General features: G+C 43.8%; 1 protein-coding gene across 1 annotated transcript; it reads left to right on the forward strand.

Moving 5' to 3' along the window:
- The first annotated feature begins 19,446 nt into the window (after positions 1-19,446).
- LOC128709520 (helix-loop-helix protein delilah) lies at positions 19,447-20,775 on the forward strand. The gene has a single exon (XM_053804524.1). The coding sequence runs from the start codon at positions 19,453-19,455 to the stop codon at positions 20,773-20,775; it is 1,323 nt and encodes a 440-aa protein (XP_053660499.1). The 5' UTR covers positions 19,447-19,452.
- Positions 20,776-23,874: the final 3,099 nt, after the last annotated feature.

Genomic DNA, 23,874 nt, shown 5'->3' on the forward strand with positions numbered 1-23,874 from the left:
CAAACCCGATGATGTACGCACGTGGATGACCGTTCAGCTTTTGTTGTGTGTTAATTAGTTACATTGTTGCGGCATTAATTGAATGCAGTTTTTTACAGTGTGCTAACAAAACTTGCCACTCCCGTGTAGTTCCGCCGTGAGATGACTGGAGCGTATAGTTAATTACACTTGCATGGATTGTATAGTGTTGTGTTGGGAAAAGAAAATCTCGCATCTGAAAACGATATTCATATTCGATTTAAATTTACTTTCTCAAATAAGTAACATATAACAAGAGCAGTTAACAAACGCATTTGCTCTGAGAGCATTAGCATTATATCAATAACTTCTGACAGTAAAAAATTAAGAAACCTTAAAATCATAAATATTTTTTATGATGCACCTTCATCGATTTTCTGAGCTGACAACAGTAATGACATTTTCTGCCCCGTCTAATCGTCGCTTATTTTGACCATGGTGTTAGCTGAAACCACACAATCACATTCCTCGCAAACGCTAGCGAGTAGTTCGCTTGAACCGAAACAAAATTAAAAGTGAGGTTAATTGACTTCTAGAGCATGTGATTGTCGTTTGTCGCCGTTACGCCTGCTGTCAGCTAACGATCCGCTGGATCTCAAACCTAGCGCGTCTCTCTGCGTGTGAGACCGATTAGCAAAACCGTTAGGAGTGAGGTGAGAATTGGTGGGAGGGTAGGAGGGAAAACAAGACCAATCGATAGCGTGATTGTTGATAGTGCGATCGATGCCGAATCCGGATCTGTGCCTTCCTTTCTTCGGGGCAGTCGCACGGCACGCAGCGGACGAAAGAGTTGAACGCTCAAGCTATCACGAACCCGATCGGTACGCGTTGGCAGCATTAATCGGGCGCGTTGCAGACAAGTGTGGATTTTCACACTTGTGGCCAGCCTCTTTTTTCTCTCTCTCTCTCTCTCTCTCTGACCGATCCACTCCCACCCCTCTGCCCTCTAACCGTCCGTTCCAACACGCATATAACCGTGCCGTCCCCAGCATTCGAACCACAGGTCAGACGGCGGCCCAACTGGCCTCCAAGAGGTCGGTCGGTAGTTTTTGTCGTAATTAAGTGGAGTTGCGGTTCGAAATGGCAGAAAATTACCGACCGAAGAGCCCAGTACCCCACCCAGCCACCTGATGTGTGACCCCCGCGTGCCAGTTCAGTTTACGAATTTGCCGTCGATAGGGCCGCGGGCCGGGCACCGCACGAGATCCTTAAGTAGGGCTAATTTACACCTTCGGTGCGACAGTAATGAGGTTGTCAGTTTGAACTACATCATTCATGCGCGAGCATTTGGAGCGGGCCCGACCGGTGCACGAAAGGGACGAATCATTTGGAGCAGTCGCTGACGCCCGCAGGCTACCCGGGGCCGGTTCGTCGATTGACCAACTAATTTGATGACCAGTTCCGCCGATTTGGGGTGGAATTTGGGGCCGAATTTATACGCCGGTTCCACCCTGCCAGACGCGGACGATGGTTTGGTGTGCGGCCCACTTCAGTCATCTTCCGCAGAGCGCACAGGATTAAAATCGATAACTAAGAGAAGAAAATAGCACCGAACCACAGTGCAGTGACAAGGCGAGGACACGTACGGGGCAATGGAAAACCGAACGGAGCAAAACGCAAATAGCTGAAGCGCTGGTAAGTCTGATCCGCTGATCGATTCGCCACTACGTGTGTCGCGCGTTGAGCGCAAAAGCGATTGCTTCCTGTTTTGTTGCTTTTGGCACTGCAATATAAATAAAAACCAGTATGACAGGCTTTAAGACACAGCCGAGCGTAGGCCAAAAGTGCCACATGCAGACTGAGTTATAACTTTGTATTTTACACATTGGAGTTAACACACAAAATATTACCTTAGTTTTCTTCGTCGTTCCGTTTCGAGAGGGAAAATTTATGTGCTCGGTCTGCAAAACATGAAGTATTGTGTATTGATAAGTGTTCGAATTTTCGAGATCGCTTCACCGCGAATTGCTGGAATTGCTGTTCGATCGCCAGTTGATCTGCAGTGTGGGTCGACAACAACGATAGGTGCATTGTACTGTACTGTGTCAAATGAGGGAAGCCAGGCCAGGTTATTAGCTGGGAATTAATTATTTTACTAAGCAAAGAAACTTGAATATCTGCCAGGAACCTTTCTGACGAACGAGAGCAACATGCTACAGTATGGAGAGTGTTATCGCCCAAAAGAAATTCGTTTCACGATTAAAACGAGATTGAATTTAAAAGCCCTATTCATCATTTGTACCACCGCAAACACACTTCTGTCTCGGAGCACGTTTTACGTACGCGTGTGGGTTGTCCAGACCATTCCTTCTTTTCAAGGCCCTCCTCCAGTTGTCAAACGCCCTTCTATTTCATTCATCGTCGGAAACCCCCATATGTACGGCCTCTTTTCGATCCTGTGTGGCAAGTGTTTTATTTTTACACATGGTGGTATGGGGCATCCAGTTTCGGCTGGTCACATGAAACGTAACATAACAAACCCTTCGGGAACAGCCACCTACAGGCTCGCTGTTTACTTCTTCGTATGCATTCCACAATACGCTTTGCGCTTCACGTGAAGCAGCGCACAAAAGGTGCCAAACGATACTTGGTCAATATTTCAAGGCAATCAGTTGAGCGAGTCCTCGGGTATTCGCGTCCGAGCGTATTGCTCGCGGTGAGTGTGCCCCACGCGTATATGCAAAATACTGCAACGGCTCAATCCGGGTGCTCGAGAGGATGGCACACGATTCGTTGTCGTGTTGTCGGTTAACGCCTACACGTGCTGGAGATACTTCAACGCACCACACTTATGGCCGATTGTGCCGTGGCGCCACTAGGCAGATAAGGTTGTGGTACGCGATGCAGTGGTAAAGATAGGCACGGTCACCCGTACCAATGCCGATTCGTTTCGGGTACAACAGGTGAAATCCTACTGTCACCATAACAGCAAGATCAGACGCAACGAAAATGTGCACCGTACGAACAAAAGACCTTCAGCTTATTCTGCCCGAATTGTCTTTGAACGTAGACCGGAATGGGCCACAGTGGGGCGGATAGTGGTGGACATTGTTTGGGTGGTGATTGCGGCCCAACCATTGGACCGTTTTGCCATGCGACGCGATCATTAATCTTCATATGAATATTAATCATTAGCTCGGAAATGAGGAAGGAATGAAGATAAAAACAACAACAACAACAACAACAAATACATAACGCAACTTCTTACTTGGCAGCAAGGTTTACTGTCGCCCATTGTCCCGGTGGGCGCATGGGAGAAGCATAAAGGTTATAAATATATTCCTTTTTCTTCAGGTGATTTTTTTTTGCTATCCCGACGAAGGATGTAGATCGGCACCACTGCGTGTGGAAAAAAAAATGTCCACATGCCTCAACTCGAACTGCTTCCAAAACGGCAAAAAACCATCAACCTGTGCGCGACAATCACAAGATTCCGTTACGCGTGCCTCAACGCCCTTCCTTTCAATGTGCGTAAGCCTTCGGTGACGGCACACTAGACACCATGCAAAACTCCACCACACGCACCAGTGGCGCAAAAGAGGTCCGGTATTTGAAACCTGCTTGGAATGTCGTTGTTGCCGTACACCGTGCGAAGAAAAAACGGCGAAACGGGCACTCGAGTTGAAATTAATGATTAGAGCAAGAGGCGATAGTTTGAGGCAACGAGTGATAATGAGCGTAGACAGATTTTGAGGATCCCGTCCTAATCCCGTTTGAGGTTTGATCGATGATTTTTTTTTGTTTTTCTTTCACTGTATAAACAAGTTCGCGGTCTTGAACTTATCCACTAATTACGTTGAAGTAATTCTTAGTTTCACCCAAAATTTTAAGGGTTCCGTTTTGGTTGTATCGAATAAATAAAAAATAGCATTTTACTCTCACCTGCTTTCGTAACCACGCATCGCGGGATCGATGATCATATTAACGCTGTCAATGAACACGTTGCAATAAAACCACTTAAAACAAGCCATAAATATTTCTCCCATTCCGGGATTTCGGACTCATTGCTTTATACAAGATCCGGTGTGGTACAGTTACGTCGTACGTCGCTAAAAACAACTGTCTGTCAACGAACCAGAGAGCCTGGATCTCCATTGCCACACGCTTTAGCTTACTTCTATCCGGAGCTGCATCCTTCGTTCCACGGCACAAAAACCGGATAGCGTAACGCGGCTCAGGTGCATTCGAGGCTGCCCTTTACCTAGCGATGCCACACACCCCAAGAATTGCCCAGGCTCTCAGAACCGATACCTCCTTTCGAACGAGCGTTTTATCATCGAGCTTTATTTTCCCGAGCCACTTTCGTGCTTCTCGCGTTGCAATTTCGACAAACACTGCCAAGGATTTCACAACGAAGACGCATTTCGCATTACGCCCGGTATCACGATGTTGTTTATGTTTTTACGATCCCGAATCCGATCCTTTCCCGCTGAGGGCTTTAAATTTTATCTGATAAAAGCGGACAGACAATCTAAATGCCATCCACCCACCGTCCATGTGTGACTCCTTGCACCCCAGTATCCGGGAACACATACGCACACAATGAGTTCCAGCACGCGTAAGCTACCCACAATAAGCGGGGACGAAAACGATGTAACAACGTCTCTTTCGCATGTCTGTGTATGCATGTGTGCCCTCCGCAACAGTCCTCAGACGGAGACCCTAAATTTCGTTGGCAGGAGCGCACCATCGGAAGGCAATAAATTAAGCTTCAAAATGAGTGTTCCAATTAGAGGCAATAAAATCCCAATCAAAACCACGACACTCTGGCAGCTGGCCCTTACGATACGACCCCTAGCTCGGTTGTCCCGAAAAAAAGATCTCCAGCTATACTACCCCTGAAGACGAATATAACGCTTGGACACCCTTCGACAATGCGCGAAATATCACATGCCCACACTGACCGTACGCTGAATCGCTCAGTTGGAGGAGTTGGATGGACTTTACGGGCTCGGGTTTTCTTTAATTCGTCTAATTAAATAATTTCATCCCCTGGAGAAGACACGACCACGACCACGTGAACATGGCACTCGTTTTTAGGACCAATTATCGAAATAAGATCGGTGAGATCGGAGCCAATTGGACCCACTGGTGGTTCGGACCGATCGTAGTAGACAATTAAATTATTATCACCTCCCCCCAGCCCGATCGAACCGTTCCGATGGTACTGGGGCGGAAAATGTGTGACAAATGGGTCTGCTCGATGCGGCTGGCCTAACCGCAGGGTATGCCACCAAAGATTTTTCACCACCATAAAATTAGTTCACAGCTTCTTCAGGGTTTGATTGGCGCGAGTGTCCTCACGCTACCGTCTAGCGCCTACCGTTTGATCGTTTTGATTAATGAAAGAGCGCGCACGCGTATTAGTTTTGCTGCCTGCGAGTGCTGTTGCTACCGAAGAGGAATTTCGCGAAACACGGGTAGGCAGATGTTGTTTCTTCGTGGCTTTTTTTTTTGTCTAGTTGGTCTTTTTGTTTGACGAGCTTCAGAGACTGATGAGCCACGGGACCGACCTTTTATGGGCTTTCATAAAACGGTCCATTTTCTGCTGTAGCATCATTTAGTGGACTAATGATGACAGTGCCGACTGATGAGATTAAAGCTGCTGGGATGGTAGGCCAAGTTGGTGGAAAACTCTCGGATCTATCAAATTAGACGATGGCGATTTGGGGTATTCGGGTTGGGTATTCGGGGCAAAGGTCAAAGAAAGACACTATTTCGTTCGAATGGTGAAAGTTATCGATTATTTGGCGTACATTGATTTGAAAAGGAAATAGTCAGTGAACCACAAATGACTAACTAAATGGCTCAAATAGCTTTTGTATTACTTCAAAACTAAATGTAAATTACTTACATAAACAGTGCGTACCATAACTATAAACTTAACTCAGTATAATTCTGTCTTAATGATACATTTACATTTTTTGGTACATTTTCACATTCCAATTTTGAGACGTACGGTGAATCATTTTTAATACGATATTAGTTGACACGCTGCAAATGAAATAACAAAAGAAATTACTCTTATGTTACAATGTGTGTCGCGATCCTACTTTAAAAAATTTATTTAGCATATTTCCAAGAGCTAGCATAAAATACTTTAAAAAATAATCTTGACCATTTTGATAAATGCATTTCAGGGATCATCAGTTCACATCATTACACACCAGGCGTTCAAAACGTGCTGCAAAACAGATTATTTGGTGTGTCCTCATGTTTTTATAAATGTGTCAACATGTACTTTTGAACCAATTTTAAAATTATTGTTCGTATCAAAAAACTAGATTCAAAAATTCAAAATTCAAAAAATTCAAATTTAAAAGATTCAAAAATATGACCAATATTTGATGTATTGTAACAGTTTTTTTACATTATTCAAAAGTCATTAGCAATGTTTTTTTTTCGTAACTCTTTACTACAATATTTCAATCAGTTTTTTCATTTGTTTTCGTTTTATGTTCCAAAAATTAGTTGCATATAAAAATAACACACTGTATATAAAACACCGCTAGTGTTGCGCAGTTCACACGTAACGTTTTGTATACATTTGTTACAGTTCAAAATTTACATTTGTCACCGAACGATTGTACGATCATACGTATATTGGGATTTTCCAATATAACAATCTAAAGCAAAAGACCCGTTCGGATAACTCAAACATACTCAAGTTAAATGGATATTTCTCACATAAATTACTCCACAGCACAATTAACAGCACAACCACGAACGAATAGTCGAAACAGTCGAACAAAAGGTGCGAAGTTACTATCCGACTCATCCCAAAGACGTGTGATTATTTAAATTCCATTTCCTATGCTACCGAAACGGTTGATGGAAAGATTTAAAGCCAACACCCAAGAAAAGCAAACACTCCGGCTGGACACTTTATTGGTGTAAATCCTTCCTTTATCGCACGGCTCCATTTGTTGGTCATTTAAATAAAAGCCTCGATTTCGAGACAAATCGCTATTTGAGCACATATTTCTTCCCTGCTTTTTTGTTCCATTGCTGTACTGCTAAGCAAGGGAAGCAAGGGACTCTTCACAGGGAAGGATGAGAGATGTGACAGTTTACTTTATTTTCGGTTTCGTTCGTTCGTTCGAATGACACGATTCCCTTTTTTTTCTTCACACTTCCCAAACCATTTGCTTGTCACGCAAGTGACGATAAATTTGCATTGCAAAGTGTGCCGTGTGGTTTTGCTGGACTGGCCATGCCCGTAGCCGTTTGGTTTGTTTTGACTAAACGATTTCACTTAGCTTAATTACCGAATTTGGATCAAATCCCAAGGACCCCAAAGGCATATCACATGGGACGCTGGTGCGCTGAATGGCGAACGAGTGATGGCTTTATCAAACGGTTGGTTATCGCGCTAGCGGGTTGGACGTTGTTTGGAGAAGCACCCATGCGCACGAGCCACAGGGTGGAAAAAAATAGCGTAACAGATGCTCGAGGGCCAGCCTGCCGAACTGATCGAACCGCATCCGACATTGAATTTAAATGAGTGCCCGATTGTGGCCTGTCCCCTAAGGGGCGCTCGTGCTAGGTGAAAGATAAATGTCATATTTGAAAGATACGTGAGCAACCTTTTAAGACGTGCGGCCTGGCTCACCGGGCTTGGCAAATCATCAAACAATGAGACAGCCAAATATTTGTATCTGCATCTGTGGAATGCAATTAAGATCGAAGTTTATCTAGACAATCCGCGCATAATTTGGCAAAAACCAAAAGAGGCAAGATAAAAACGAAGCGATACAATTAAGTACAAAAACAATGGCCAGCAACTTTAGGAACTGTTTCGAATTTTTAATATATTTTGTTGATAAAATTAAAATATTCATAATTTAATATTTCGTAGCAGTTAAATTAAAAAAGAAATCAAAACACGTTTATTCGTAAAACAAACAGGAAACATAACAAATGCACTCAAAGATTTGTCTTTGTGCATACACGCAAAAAAAAATATTTATTTGATGCAATGCGCTTCGCAAGCATAACTCGCTCAACATACACCATACCGTCATCAAACATAAGGTCATGATGATCGAATAGTTGCGTATCGCCCAGAGCGCGTTCGGTTGTTGTTTGCCTGACGTTTCGTTGATTCAATTCCGTATACGTATGCCATGTGTACTGTTATTAAATATTGTCACAAAAGTGGTCTATTTACAGTTCGACAACTCGCTGAATCGTTACACTTTCGATAAAAGTTGGTTGCCTTTATGACGATCACCGTCCGGCAGAATAAATAACAGTAAGAAAACGTAAAGAGAGCTCCTGCTAAACAAGTAAACCTTCATTCCGGGCCAAAGGTGTGAATACTACCTTTCATTGACTTCTGTGCTGCAGAGCACTTTTCAAAGGATGATGTCAGCCTCAAACGTTCAACGTACTGCCAGCATTCCGGAAGCAGACACCCAAAAAAAAACAAAGTTAGTTGGTGCTGCGTCGTGTGCTGTTAACGCAATTCATTTATTTCTTTTATTTTATCGATGTTTTTTGCTCATTTTTTAATTCTGCAACAACATGCTAATGGAGAATTGATTTTTAGTGTCTGGTCGTCCGTCCAGGCGGTGGGAATCGAAACGCCAAAAATGAACGCAGCTCCCGGTCGGTCGGCTTTGCAAAGAGAAGAAAAACAAAACTCCCCGATTGTACACCATTTGGCGAACGCGACATCTTGTAATGATGCTTCATTACAATCTGTATAGGACCATTAAATGGTTGTCGAGGACCGTACGTCGCACGGACAGCCCAGATCAGTTCATGCCCAGCGTTCCCAGTGTTGAACTTTTGCCCGCAAGCGCAAAACGATTCCACTGATAGGGTGATAGCAATAATTGTTGTACGAGTGGCCCAACGGTGCCATTTCGGTGCGAATGGAATTGAACGCGTCAATTAACACTTGCCGCATTTGGCGTGGAGAAAGCATCGATTTGGGCGAGAAAATTTGTGGCAGGAGCAGGATGCCATGCAGTATGTCTGTAGGGGAGGTGGTGTGCCAACATTCCTGCCCAGTGCACTAATTTGCAGGTTGTAGTCCGTTTATGAGATCGTAACAGCTTTTATGGAAGTTTCAAATATGATCACATAAATAAATAATCACGAATTAAAACGAATTCGATCAGTGGTTTGTCAAGAAACGCCATAAATGGATTTAATAAAACTGTTAAGCAAAGCTCAGATATCAACTGGTCTTTAAATGGGTTAGAAACGAAATACTTTTAGAATTCTACTTTGAAAAGATAAAATTACTTGCTTCAGCTACAATTTACATGACTGTAATATTTTTCTCTCATCAGCGTTGAGAGCTTCATTATTAAAACTTTTTTCTAAATCAATCTATATTTGACTAGGTTTGGTGAGGACCATGCCTTTCTCCAGACCGCCATCGGTGTCTGATTATCGGTATCATGTAGCTATTGGGATTAGTAGCGTAGTAAACGAATTATCACATCCATAACAAACAGTGCTCGAGGGAAAAACCCATTTGCGTACGTCTAGCACATGTATTCGTCGCTCAGATAAACAGCATTGCCGCAGGTCGTTCGGCATTAAACCTCATACGCAGAGGTTTCACACCGCCTGCTCAGTTCTTCTATCTCAATCGTGGAGGGGAAAGATTTAATTTCATTGATGATTTTTTAATGAATCAATGCCCTTGTATTATGACAATCACGTAAGGCATGCAATGGAGCTCAGCGATTATTCGAGTTACGTGGAGGAATGATCGATAGCGAGACGCCCTATAGTTAGGGCACATTCATTTCCATCGATTGGAAGGCTAAAAACAGCTGGAAACGATGCCCTAGAGATGACTCGCACTATTAACCCTCAAGCCATAGAGTTAAACTCTATCACGGAGTTTCTGATCTAAGGTATCGAGTGAAAGAGGATTGCACAGTTGAAATGTATCCAATGCTATCTTATTATGGAGCACTAGTACAAACTACTAAACCGGACCATATCAACCTCAAGCCAGTGTAACTGTTTGGTAGAGCTTATGTTAAGCTACTCGTCTAAAATATACCCTATATTATTTCCCTTCAAGGGTTCACACAATCCTGGTCTTGTGTGATCAGCACTAAGGCATAGGAAGCAATCAGAGACACAACTTTACAACATTACCGCAACATTATGCGATGCAACAAAGACAGAAATAGTCGTATGAAATAATTAAGATATAAATGATTTCCAGATAACTATCACAACTATGAACGCTAGCAGGCATGAATGAAAACACACCCGGGATGGCCTCGATAATAGAAAACCATCAAATGTCTCGTATGATGTTAGCGGGTAATGAAGAAAGACATCAAGAAAACGGACCCGCAGGCTGTTAATATATTGTTTCGACTATTCGTCTCTAGCTGCTTTTGCGTGCTCTTGTTAGACGACGGCCTCGCCTGGTGAAGCTAATCTTGTCAAACTGTGGAGAAACAACACCGGCAGCGCTTTAGATATTTTTTTTGTTTGTCAAAGACATTCCAGCACAGCAGCCCTCGCTGTCTGCCTTAATTTACTATTTATGTGAAAGTAATTCGACAGTCACTGATCATGTTTGTCATGTTTATTATGATTGCTAACGGTTTGCCGTCGCAAAAGATCATTGAAATTTGATACAATTTTTGCTTCCTACTAAGTCAAATAAATAGCAGACGGGCTGCAACATTTTTTAACTTAAAAAAAAACGCCATCAAACACCGAGGCTAGAAAAACTGTCACAAAAAGGGTTTCACTGTTGCCGACACCTATAGCCAGGGAGCATAGCACGCTGGCCACGATAAGCTGCCGAACGAGCACATGTTTTACACTACCCGACCTGACTACAAGTCCAGCTCTACAGAAAACCGCTTTTTATCAGCCTCACTGACTGGATGGAGGACCAAAACAAGCGCAGGAAGCGAACAGGCGGCGAATGAAAAGTAACTCTCACACCGTAACAGCCCGGTCGGCATCCTGCAAAAACGTATACCAGGCAACAGCGAGCAAAGAAATGTTGTTCGCCTTTAATTGCCCCACCACGGTCGAAGCTGGCCGCCGAACGTCCAAGATCGATGGATCGGTTCGCAACGACTGTAGCGTTGTGGTACTTTCCTTCCGAAAATTCACCTGTCGCATGGTCCTTGTACAGTGCCCGGTGTTGGAGGGCAAAAAAAGTAACGCAAAACAAAACTTTAACTCATTCCCTCCGTGCGTGCACCATCGTCTTCGTCTTCCCCCATTCTGGCACGATAAACGCCAGTCGCTGAGCGGCACATTTTTCGCGCAAACGCATTTGCAGCTTTGATTTAGGATGACAACTGCGACGACAACTTTTCAACGGCCAAGTAAAATCACACACACGCACACGCCTCCCGAACATTCATCGGCACCGGACAAAGTTGCTACCGAGATTTTGAGCAGGAAAGGAGACCGCACCGGTCACTTAAGCGAACGCGTTCACTTATGCAGCGAATGTTGCGTCCGGAGGGCATCCTTAAAAAAAAGCGCTAGTTTGGGAAACACGGGATAAAACATGGGATAAGTTGGGGGTACCGATTGAGAAGGCGAAGTCAATGCGGTACGCGACGAGTGATTCGCAACTAGAGCGAAACTTCGGAAAAGACAGACAGATGTTTCGGGGGGTTCCTGAGGCCGTGAAAGTGTCGGTTAATTCGTAAATTGGATGCTGATAGGTTTCTGCTTTAGCTGACGCCCTTCCAGACTAATTAAAATCATATTGATTTATAGATTGATTTTGATTTGCTCATCCATCCCAGTAGGTTGTTGGGTGAAATTATATTTTCAGTTCAAACCGATAGCAAAGAAAGTTTTTAGAACATGCCCACTATCGATCAATTTAAACCTACAAGGAACCGGTATAATGGGACATTCATCATCATATTAGCATGAAACATCCCGGCGGCAAAAGTTTAATTAATTTAATTGCTCTCGTGTAGTCGTAAATTTGCAACGATTTCTACGCGCTGCTAGAGAGAAGCCTATTGAGCGAACTGGCGAAGCTGGGGTGTTCTAACCGATTCGTGATCTAGGGCACGCGTTCATTCGCTGGAGGTCGTGACTATAGCCCCTCACTAGCTTTATGGCTAGCTTTATTGGTGATCAGTGTGGAACATGCAAAGGCTATCTGTGAAGTGTTCAAAACAAAACCACCTCTATTTCGTTTTATAAATAATATTAAATTACAAAATGTCCTGCTGCTGAACACAGTACACACAACTTATCAATCCTTTTTTCTTTTATACTTGCAGCGATGTACTACATCATGCTGGATCGACGATAAAAGCCAACGGTAAGTACAAGACTGTCCACGAAACTGTCACTGCCTGCTAAATGTCACAGCGTGAAAATAGCTTAGCGGACACAGTTCCTTCGATATCTTCCATCACAAGGAGCACATCTCGATGACCTAAACGTTATCTACCCGCTGTCATCTTAGACGATTGGCCGCTGGGAGAAACATCGTTTCCCCGTTGCTTGATATCTCAATCAAAACGCATTAGGCGCAGGTGCTAGCGGTCGGTAGATGATATCACAGAAACCTCAAAGCATGTAACGTCTAACGTCACCCAAAGACGTACAAAAGCACACCGCGTCCGCATGTGCAGTCGCAATCTTTCGGTTTCGTTTTTTATCGTTGTATCCACTGTCGTAATCCAAATTATCGCACCGGTAGTTGTCACTGTTGGGATTGTGATCGCTGCAACCCTTGGTAGATGGAGGCTTTGTAGATTTTAGCTGTCACTGTAGCAAAATAACCCTTGTCACGGATTAGACCCGGAGGAACTTCCTCGTGTCAGTTGACGGTTGGATTTTATATCTTCATTAACCGAGCTAATGGACTCCTGGAGAGTGTTGAGCCGCGTTGATGCAGTTGTACCATTTCGCTGTGCCGTCCCCATCCAAAGGGGTGTTTAATCAGCTGATCTTTTATTTGGTGATCTTTAATCGCTTTATCTGGGAAAATTGTGCAGCGTCACATAAAAATAGCGCCGTAAACATGCTTGAGATGCATGTAATTTGATGATTGCCGTGTGTGACAAAGCAAAGCTCAGGTTACAACCAAGATCGATTATTGTTTACAAACAGTTGAACAAGCTGTATTTCTGATACCGTTACTGGTCAATTGAAGTAGACTTTAAAATGGAACAGGGTCAGTATGAAACACATGCCGATATTTTGAACAGCGCCACACTTTCATAATCTCCCAACGAAATTACTTCTTCGCGTTGTACCGTTTCCCCAAGACTCGACGACACTCAAAGGCGTGCCGAAACAGTGAAGATGATCTTTGCCATGTGACGCGTTCCAATCAGCTTGACACGATCTGAAAATGTCGTCGATTGTCGATGGCGACATGGCGTACGTGAGAGGGATCCATAAATCGCCACTTGGTTTAAGCCACGGATGCATTCCGAGAAGGCCGTTCATCAAGTGACGCGTAATGGTGCCGTGTTGGTCGTTTCAAAGGCGCTTCACCACGACAGCTCTTCCCGAAGGCGCATAGTAACGCTCCCATCAAACGGCTTACCTCACTTGCAGCACGCTTAAGTTTGGGCGCGTTCTTGAGCAGCATCACCGCCCCGGATACGATGAAAGTAGTTACCTTCCAGAAGGTACTCTCCTGAACCGTAAGAAAATTGCAATTACATGAAACACGTGCTGACGCGACGCGGTACGCGGTCACCAATCCTTTTGACCATGGTCAATTGCTGCACCGTGGTTGATGTCCGTTAAATCGCTGCTGCATACCGGCACTGCAAAAGCCGCCACTACGATCCGTGCCTGCATGTCGAATGGTGCGTTTAAATCTCACGCCCTTATCTCGTTTGGCCCGAAGGCGTTAAGCGCATGGACTGTCCGCCTGTCCAGGCGGCGTCTGTAAATCATGTGTCATATTGTTAATAAGCTTATCAATAGAATGCGAAGAGTAGTATCATGTTTTAGGAGTGTCAAACGTACAGACATCTTGTTTAGAGTCTAACTACTTTTGGAACAACCTTGAAGCTTAACAACAATGTTTAACTTCATTAAATACAATTCGTGTTTATTATGTTCTTTGTTCAAACTTCCAATCATCTTTCATTATGCATGAAACTTAAGAACATCTTTAGTATTTTGAACACTAATGTCCGTACAACATTTGTTACTTGCAGTGACCATTACAATTTGTTACCAAATTACAGACTTGCGCAAGCAATTAAATTAATGTGTCAAAGTGGAACCGTGCTTCATCACAGTACTGTACACAAAAATTAATAACCATGCCTATAGTAGCCAACATCAGCCGAAAGTGCATCGAAAACGGAACGACACTAATTTATTTTATTTGCTCATTGAAATTCACTCAACGAATGAAACTTTTTTCTTTGTTTCCTTTTTTCTTCGCGGGAGGTCGTGACTTGGCCTGCTTGGGTTTGAAAGACTACACAAACCTTCGCAGTGCGTTCCACCGCACACAAGCTGCCAGATCAGTGCAATGAGATCGACGATCGAAGCGCATGAGTCAGGCGCATCAACCCGAACGAAGGTTACCCACAGGAACGTGCTTTGAAATATGCCACTAGTGCTTAAATCTCCTCCAGACAGCCGCATCGATGTGCACGGCGGATAATGTAACCGCAAACCCCGAAATGTAGGTTACTCGGGGTCCAGCGTCATCCCGGTCACCACAAACGACTACTGTTTGCGTTTCCCAGGAATCGACCAGTCGTCGCATAAAATCTCCCACCATGGGCAACCCATGGGCACGTTCCGGGTGCCGGTGTCTAGCACAGCGATCAATCAGGGTGCGAAATAAGGCGCGGTTCGTCAAATCGCTGGCATACACAGCCCTGCAACTAACTTTGTATGCATGCTGCGGTCCGCGGACACGTGGGTGCGGTTAGCATGGATGACATCCGTCGGGCGGCGATCGTCATGTTCGGGAGAACCGTCCCAAGACAGCATCGCATTTTATCGATTTCTGTAGAACTGTCATGCGGTCACTTGCTATGGCTCCCATCAGTGCTTCTGTCGCGTCCAGCTGGTGATGGAAATCGCACATTCAGCTGCGAAGGAGGTTTAAAGTTCACCATCAGCACGCACCGACTAACAATTGCCTTCCCCGAAATGCATCGGCGAGAGACGAAACCCAAACATACGTTGGCTGACGTTGACGTCAGATGGCGGACTTGTTGTGTGACATGCATGATGGTTGTCCCGATGGCGTCGGCATGGACAGTGGCAATTGGGTTCGTCTCGGCCGACAGTTCGGATAGCAATTCGTAATTGTTTGCGTTTCAGGGCGCCGAATTTACAACGAAACTGTCAGATTCTGTGTGGTCAATTTGCTTTACTAGGCACGTCCAAGGATACTAGCAGTGAAGTTTTATTATATACCGAAAAGGTCCAAAGATACGTTATATCGCACAACAAAACTTTCTCTCTTTCGGGTTTGTACAAATTACTCGTTGCTCCGAGAAACACGTGTAATTCATTAAATTCAAGCAAATACGCCTTCAAATGATCAGAAAAATTTACATAAGCATTATATTCATTATATTCACCTAAACAGTAATCTAATTATTAATTGTGTTTACTTTTTCTTCATAAAAACTTTAATGAAAAACTTGTGAAACAAAATTAAACCCTAAGCAGAAAAAACTAAACCCTCCAGAATTATGGGAAAACAGTGAATAATGCAAAAAGTATCTCAATCGCTAGGAACATAGTTATGGAACATTCCCAGCATTCCGATCACGTGCTGAAGAATGGTACAGAATAGCAAAACACAAACCCAGCGTTGACACGTCGTTTCTCGATCGCAACGGGTTTGAAATGTTTGATTGATACGTTCGGGGCGGCCGTATGACAGTATCGATTGCATTCGATCGTACGAAACGATTGACCACTGTCAAGAAAAAAAAACCAGTGCAGTAGGTGGCGAGTAAAAATTGACACGAGATTCCAGCGTATCAGTATCGACTTCCATCATTCGATTCTCCATCATTATCACCGCTCGCTTCTTGTACAGTTGTATCAGAGTGGGAAGCGATTATTCAGTAGGCCGGTTACATCTCAGCAACTCTCTGGAGGCAATCTTTTGAGTCAAGAACGCCTATTCAAGTCCCGTTGAAGTCATCCATTTACAGATCTTCGATGGTTTCGCGTATGGCACACCACCAAGAGGAAGATGTCAATGGCCTTACGAAGACGAATTCGTACCAGCCAGCATGCTACCGTTTGTAACTTCTGCAGTAGCAGGAAACCTGCCACTTCCAGCTAAGGTCACACAGTACGGCATCTGCAGCAAAAAGATTCCGGTCTCCTACATTGCTGACCATTCCGGGAGGGACGACATTTTCGTATGCGTGCGTTCGTGTGTGTACAAAGAAAATACCTTCAATACGTTGTGTAAACTGTCCAAAACGGTAGCAGCACATCGTACAGCGATTAGCCAGCAAGAGCAACAGCCGTACAGACCGCAATGCATTTAATGGTCACCGGTGCAACCGCAATTCATCAGAAATCTCGGTAAATGTTTGCAACCGCTTGATGCTCTATGAAACTTCCAACATCTTAAAGGATACATGCGGAGGTAACTCGCGCCAAACCGCAGATCGTTCCACCGTCAACCACAGAGTAATCGCACCCACCGTCCATATTCGGCCGAGAGTTACATTTTTATTATGGTTGTTTTAGAACTGTGCCTCTCCGTTCCTTCTTGTCGATCACGAAACACAGGTTTTTCATCTTCTTCGATCGATCGGCTGGCAATGTAGGCACAGAAATGTCAAGCCGTCACATGCAACGTACGATCGTGAGAAGCTTCTGCCATGGACAATACGATCTTGACGCGATTAGTGTTCGCAACCATCGTTCTGCAATTGACGCATGCGGCGCTTGTTGCAGGCGCTACAAAGTCTTTAGGATAGATTGCCTAGCTGCTGAGCTTAAGATCTGTCCTTCGAAAAGCCAACAACGAAGAGCACCGTTGACAACTTGTTTGGAAGCAATTGGACGATAGTCTTTTCCGATTTTTGCACTACTCTCGAAGGTTTTCGTTCGTACTCGTTGCCCAATGGAGGAGATTTTCTTGAACTGTGCTGTGTGAAATGAGCTGTCAGGAAGAATTTGTCTCAATAACTAAAGAGGGAGGCACTTTTTAAATTTGTAGACGATTATTTCAAGTGCTTCGGCTAGTTGCATCTGTCACTATTTTGTGACAATTCTTCCTCAAACATTATATTATTTAACATGTACAGCACTCGCTTGTATTTTCTAATGTAATTGCTTTAATATTTATTCAACGTTTCTCTCCCACACGCGAACTTACTCCTCCTCCATTATGTAAGTATATTGTGACAACAAGGACATATCAAATCATTCCAGCTCACTTTCATGCGGATCACGTGTGCGAAATGTCGCAAAACACTTCAAACAAGCACTGTCCAAGTCCTGCCTCCATTTTCGTTGCCTGAGATTCCGAGCCTCCCCGCGAAGGTTAAGTTGCTTTGTATTGTTCACCTTCGCCAGGCAAATAGAAACCTCTCTCCGGCTACTTTATTCATCCCCTATTACACGGGCACAATATTCATGCTGTTTCGGTTCCTTACTGACGGCTTTTGCTTCGCCACTTCAATCGACCCCCAAGCGAACGATGCGGTCCTCGAATAGAGGGCGTCATGGTACGTCCCCACGGACAGGCAAAAACCACAACACTGGATGCCTGTATTCTGTGTCGCTGTTTTGGCATCACTTTTAGCAAAAAAAATGGGACGGCCAGTTATTAGTTAAGCTGTTTTCTTTCTCCACATCATGCCACACTGTGTGCGTGCCCGCAATTGATGGTTCCGTCTCTCAGCCACCGACGATAGCGGATCTTAATTTGTCGCGTCATCACAGCACGACACCGATCTCCATCTTGCAACGGGTACCTTTGTGTGGCTTTATTTGAACGGTGAAACAAAGCGAAAGTAACCGCAAACCGCTTTGTACAGTGATCGCTAAAAGGGTACAAATACATGACTTATTTTAGCTCTCTCCCCTCCAGTAGAGGATGGTTTCGGAACTTCAAGCTAAATTTTTTATCAAGTATAGGCAAATACCTTTACAAAATATTCTCTCTCAAATCCTTTCATAATTCCAATAATTGGGGTACAATTACTTTATTCAACCAACTATCCAACACTGGTAGCAGGTATTTTGAAGTCTACGGAATTGAGTATTAAGCTCCGGTGATGTCTTTGTTAAGGCTGCTGATGAGGGAAAAGTACAGAGATGAGTTGTTTTATGGCGTGCCAGAAAATCCAAGGTTAATGACTGAATATGAGCGACCTGTCCCACAAAATCGCCGGTCAAAGTAGCTCACATTACATCTCGTCTCTGGAAGTAATTAAACCGGGTAAGGTGATTTTATCCAACAGTGAGCACTGCCACTGCCCAATCTTTTCGTCGATCGACAGCATCGACGCAATATTCATAATCTGTAAGCAATGCGAAACGATAAAAGATAGTCCGCACGAGAGCCTTCCTGACGTTGCGAAGCCATGTGTAGTAGGTGACCTCCCGATGTCAATAGTCATTAATCTTTGTGGCCCCGTTGAACTTTGTTTGCCAACCATCGGTCCTTCCGCTCGGCGGCCACGAGCCGTACGGAGATGGTCGATCATATCGATATGGCGAGTGTCAAGTGTCAGCAGCGGGTTTTAAGCCCAAAACAACCAGTCCATCAGGGGCCGATTATGGGACCACTAAATGGCATTCGAAACACAGCAGCTACACAGGCGCACATGCGTCCCCTTTTTCATGGCTTCATAATTCATCATGAGAAAGTGTCTATACGAAGGCAGAGTGGATAAGAAAATACACACACAAAAAAGCTGCTCCCATCGGCAACCGGATTAAGAAACGGCAATTGTTACTGATGATTTACAAGTTGCTCAGATCGAACATTTTTGCTGCACGGTACGGGAGAAACCCATTTGTCATGCAAGGGCTACAACATTGGCGTCACGGGACTTAACGGACGATAGGGCAAGAATTTGAATACGCCACACAATGGAGCCCTTTTTCCAAATAGTTCCCAATCGGTTGTTAGAAGTAAAAAAGGGGTTGAGATTTTTTATTCCTGAATTCAATTCCTCATATTGTGTACAATATAGGAAACAGATAGGCTTTGCAGAATGCTTCGAATGTTTCGCTTCTTTTTTGCGTTGTTCTTGATTGTTCTTAGAAATGAGCTGGAAATATTCAACAGAAGATAAAATGTAAACCTAGTTCTTTGTTATAAACGAATTCAAAACTTTTATGTGAATAATGACGTATGATCATATAATTTGATAAATTGTTTTTAATATTGGTGTTTTAACTACATTCTTTCTTTTGACTCTCTTTTTCAGGATATATTTCTTCCGCTACTGAAAGGGAACACTAAACATACGGATCACGATGCGTCACAACAATATCGAGTCGATCAGTGCGATCACATTCAACCAGCAACCATCGATGGAAGCGTCGATGGCTGACGCAAATAATAACCACAACGGTACCAGCTACGTCGGGCTTTCAATGGCAGCAGACGGTGCCGGATCTCTGGTATCCGAAATCAAGAAAGACGAAAAATATTCCCTCCGGCAAAGACAGTCCCGTCGTACCACCCAGGACATAGCAAACGTCAGCAAGGCAACGACCACAACAAAGGAGAAGGCAACGCCAAAGGAAAAACCTAAACCCAAAGCGGCTCCCCTTAGCAAGTACCGACGGAAAACGGCCAATGCACGAGAGCGTAGCCGAATGCGGGAGATCAACAGTGCGTTCGAGAATCTGCGACGTGCTGTTCCGGTAGCGGTGGCTGGAACGAGCGGTACTAGTTCCCCCGTCAGTTCTCCCCAGTGCACCGGAAGTGCGGCATCGAGTGAGAAGCTTACCAAGATCACCACCTTGCGGCTTGCGATGAAGTACATCCGGATACTAAGCGATATGCTGCACGGAACGACAGGAACACTCGAAAACAACAACGAACTTGATATGATTAATCATAACGAGATAGAACGAGAAGTGATGCAAAAAGGTTTGCTTCTGTTGGAAGGTGGTGGATACCCCACAGGAACTCCAGGATACATTTCATCGTCACCTGCCGTATCGCCGGTGCGACCACCTATCGATCCTAAACCGTCGTCAGCGTCTTCCAAAAACAACTCACAACAATCCGGCCCCACCTCATCTAGCAGTCCCCGGAAGCGAACTTCAAATAAACGAACCACGTCCAGCAACAGTCGCTCCAAGAAATCTACACCTCCAAGTTCCACCCCAAACAACTGTAGAACGCGGGCAACATCAGGAAATAATGCGCGAAAAACTACCACCAGTTCACCAACGTTGGAAAGGATAGATGATAACATTCAGCTAACAGCGCCCAGTTTACTGTCGGACCCAACTCGTCCGGATCCGCTCGGCATGGATGTAGATCTATGCTCCGTGCTGGAGTCGGATAACGACTCACTCATACTGTCCGAACCGTGCCTCAGCCCACTGACCGCGGGTGTCGGCCCGGGCGTACTTAAATCCCACAACTTTGCCTGCACCAACAGTCAGTCGGTGGTGCCGAACGATGGTCTAGAGTTTGGATTGTTCCTAGAATCGGACGCTGATTCGTTACAACTGTCCGAGCCATGTCTGAGCCCGCTTAGCCATTTGGATTCGTTGAACCCATTCAACGATCTGTTGCACACAGGCTTCAACGAGCAGACGGCACTCGAATTGTATCTATAACCCGGTCTGAAGGTCGCCTGACGACCCCAACGGCAGTGCTTCACCACGTACCCCCGTTTGTTCATATCTGTTTATTTACGCTAGAGCTAAACAAATGTAGGCTTAGGGTAGCCCAAGTGTCAATGAAAGTCCCAGTAATTTATTCTCATCGTGTCATATTAGTTAGGAAAAGCAAATGCCTGGCGCCCGGATATCAACGACTACGGCACGATTGAACCACGTTCGGTGTATTAATGCACATATGAGACATCAAAACTGGCCTCGTGGTCGAATTAGTTTGCGTAACGTCCGGCACAGGCTTACCGTGACTTCCGTAAAAACCATTTGCCATGATTTTTCAATTTCTCATCCACCTTCTGTGTCGGTGTTTTGGACAGAAACTCTCCTACTCTCGTATAACTCTCCACCACGCTGTGGTGGATTTTGTTTTTATTCAATTATTTTATCAGCGACATGGGAATGTAGCACTTTGATTTGAATTAGATCACGAAAAAAAAGCTATTTACAAAAGCCGACTAATCTGTCACGAGTTGGAAAACTTCCGCGCACATTTATGCATGCAAATTCATGGTTTCTAATAATCATGATAGATCTTAATAGGCTATTTGTCACACTCGTTTCGTCGTGCCGCTTGTAGATGAGTCAGGTTGATTTATGTCAGCAACAACAGAGCGGGACACTTTTTCCATGCAATGATCATCCTACGCGTGAAACGCCATTGATCGCGTTTAAAAGGATTGAAGTTTATTGCCAAACCGATAGCATGAGCTTATTCTAGAATTGTTTATTGTGCCATTTCAGGTCTTCAGGCTCTCGCTTCTTAAGGATTTACATGGGAAAGGTTGGAGGCTGCTCATAAAATTCTCATTGTCATTTTTCATCATACATCTTTTGGTGCAGAAAAACACAATCTAATTGGATCAGTATTGCTTGCCAAATTGGAAGCCGTTAGACTTAATGCCACAATACAAGCACAAACCATTCCTGCATGAAATTTTTAGATTTGCTTTATTGTGCTGCAGTGTCGCTGTGCAATGTGCTAGAACAATCCACATGAATCACGCACATTAATTCCCGTTTACACTCAATACTTAATGGCTTATCGCGATGACTGCATTTCCAGTCAGTTATGGTACCATTTTTGGACCTGCAAGCATTTCAATTCGTTCGTTATACTTTATGCATAACTTCCACCTCTTGTTCCTCCTTGATGGCTGGACGTCGCTGCAACGAGCTGCCGGTGCATTGCATAATGTACCTCAGCACGTGGAACGACGAACACATTGTCGTCAACGGTTCGTACTAGTCGACCAGCCAAGACGGAATAGTAACCCCTTTGCCTTTTTCCAACCCACCTGCAACAACATCTGGGAGTTCCATTGGTAGGGATAGCCACCCCCATAATTCTGAACTAACCGAACGGGTGTATTTTACCTCCCACCCTGAATCATTAGTAAACTGCAACGTGCCAATTGCGGTTGGATCTAAGGTAAATCGTTAGTTTTGTTTTGATTTTTTTTTGCGTTTCGCTTCCGACGGCAATTGTGCGGAGGACAATTGCACTTCGTGTACCAGTGCTGTGTGATGATTAATAGCAGAGTCTTGTAAACTGCACAGCACAAATCAACACAGAATGAAACGTGTGTGTTGCGGCACGTGGGTAGGCGTTACTAACTGCATTTGCTGAAGCGTAACGAAGCGGAACGAAACAGTGACCAAGCACCTGTTGCTTGGTGGTTGTTTGCTACATAAAATGGTGCCAACGTGCTGCCCAACAAAACTAACACACTTTGATGTATGTACGGTAACAGCCGCCGTTGTCCACCAAGTGGATTTGGTGCACATTTTTTATGATGTTCACTTATTTTCTGCATCTTTATCTGTTTCACTTTTTTTTTGCATTCAAAACAGTAAAATTCCAATCGAAATCCGTTTAATCAGACCATCGTTTCTTCATAACCAACCACTCAGTCGGTTTCCTTGCCTCCAATGTGATTCCCGTCAGCGACTTTAACGTGTTTGCAACCAAGCTGCGATCAACTGCCTGTGGTGGTCGGCCAAATCGGTAGCTCAATGTTGCGGCAAAATTACATTATCATAAAGTCAATCTCAAGATTTGCCATTTTCAACCTTTCACTGAGAGAGCTGTACGGATTTGGTCATCTTTCGCAAACAGACTTCCTTCATAAGCATGAGCACGGTTTTGCAACGTACACGCGAAACCATACATTGTCTGTTTATGCATTTCAAATTATTCACACTGACCAGATTGGGGTTTTTCTTGGATTTATGTTTTTTTTTTCTTTTCCTTCTTTATCTTCCATACACAAAGCTTTAGAATACGTCTGTAAACTTAAGGCATTCAGTAAATACCTAGCCCAACCAATATCATGAAATTTTGAAGTCATTAAACCAAACTCGTACACGCTTCTAAAAGAGATCATAAAAAAGTTTCACAACAATCAATAAATCAAAATATATAATAACTATCCATTGCCATTCAAAAAAAGACAGCAAATGAAAACATTATTTTATTATCACCGATGGAAATGATTTAAGAGAAGAACTTATACACTTACTATTTAATTTAATCTTTAACACGATTCTATTCAGTTTCCATACGGACACATTCCAGAAATGAAAAAGTGAAATAAAACACGCAATGTAAAAACAAACAATACAAAACTATTTAAGCTAGACTTAATGATTCTCTCCTCTATATGTATAATCTCCGCTTCATGCTTGATCACTGTAGAAGCAACAGTATTTAATTATAAAAGGAAAGCCATGAGCGTGTAAAGGTCTAGTTTTTGCTAGTTTAAGGTCCCACACAAATTGACCAGCCTTTTTGTCTTTGTTTCGGGTTTCGTAGTTTAAGGCTGAGCCCGAAAGTAAAAATACAAGATCCCTGTTCTATGTAAAGTCAATAGCGTAATGCAAAGATAAACATCTTACAGCTGGTGCACGTTGTACAGAAGAGTAAATCAATGTCCTAGTGCAATTGTGTCCTTCACAATTACCTAATAAGTTAGAGTTGAAAATAGTAAAAACCACATGTTTTATACAGAATTCTACACCAAAGTTAATGTACAATCGAAA

The sequence above is a fragment of the Anopheles marshallii genome, chromosome 2 (genome assembly GCF_943734725.1).
Source record: "Anopheles marshallii chromosome 2, idAnoMarsDA_429_01, whole genome shotgun sequence".
Taxonomy (NCBI): Eukaryota; Metazoa; Arthropoda; class Insecta; order Diptera; family Culicidae; genus Anopheles; species Anopheles marshallii.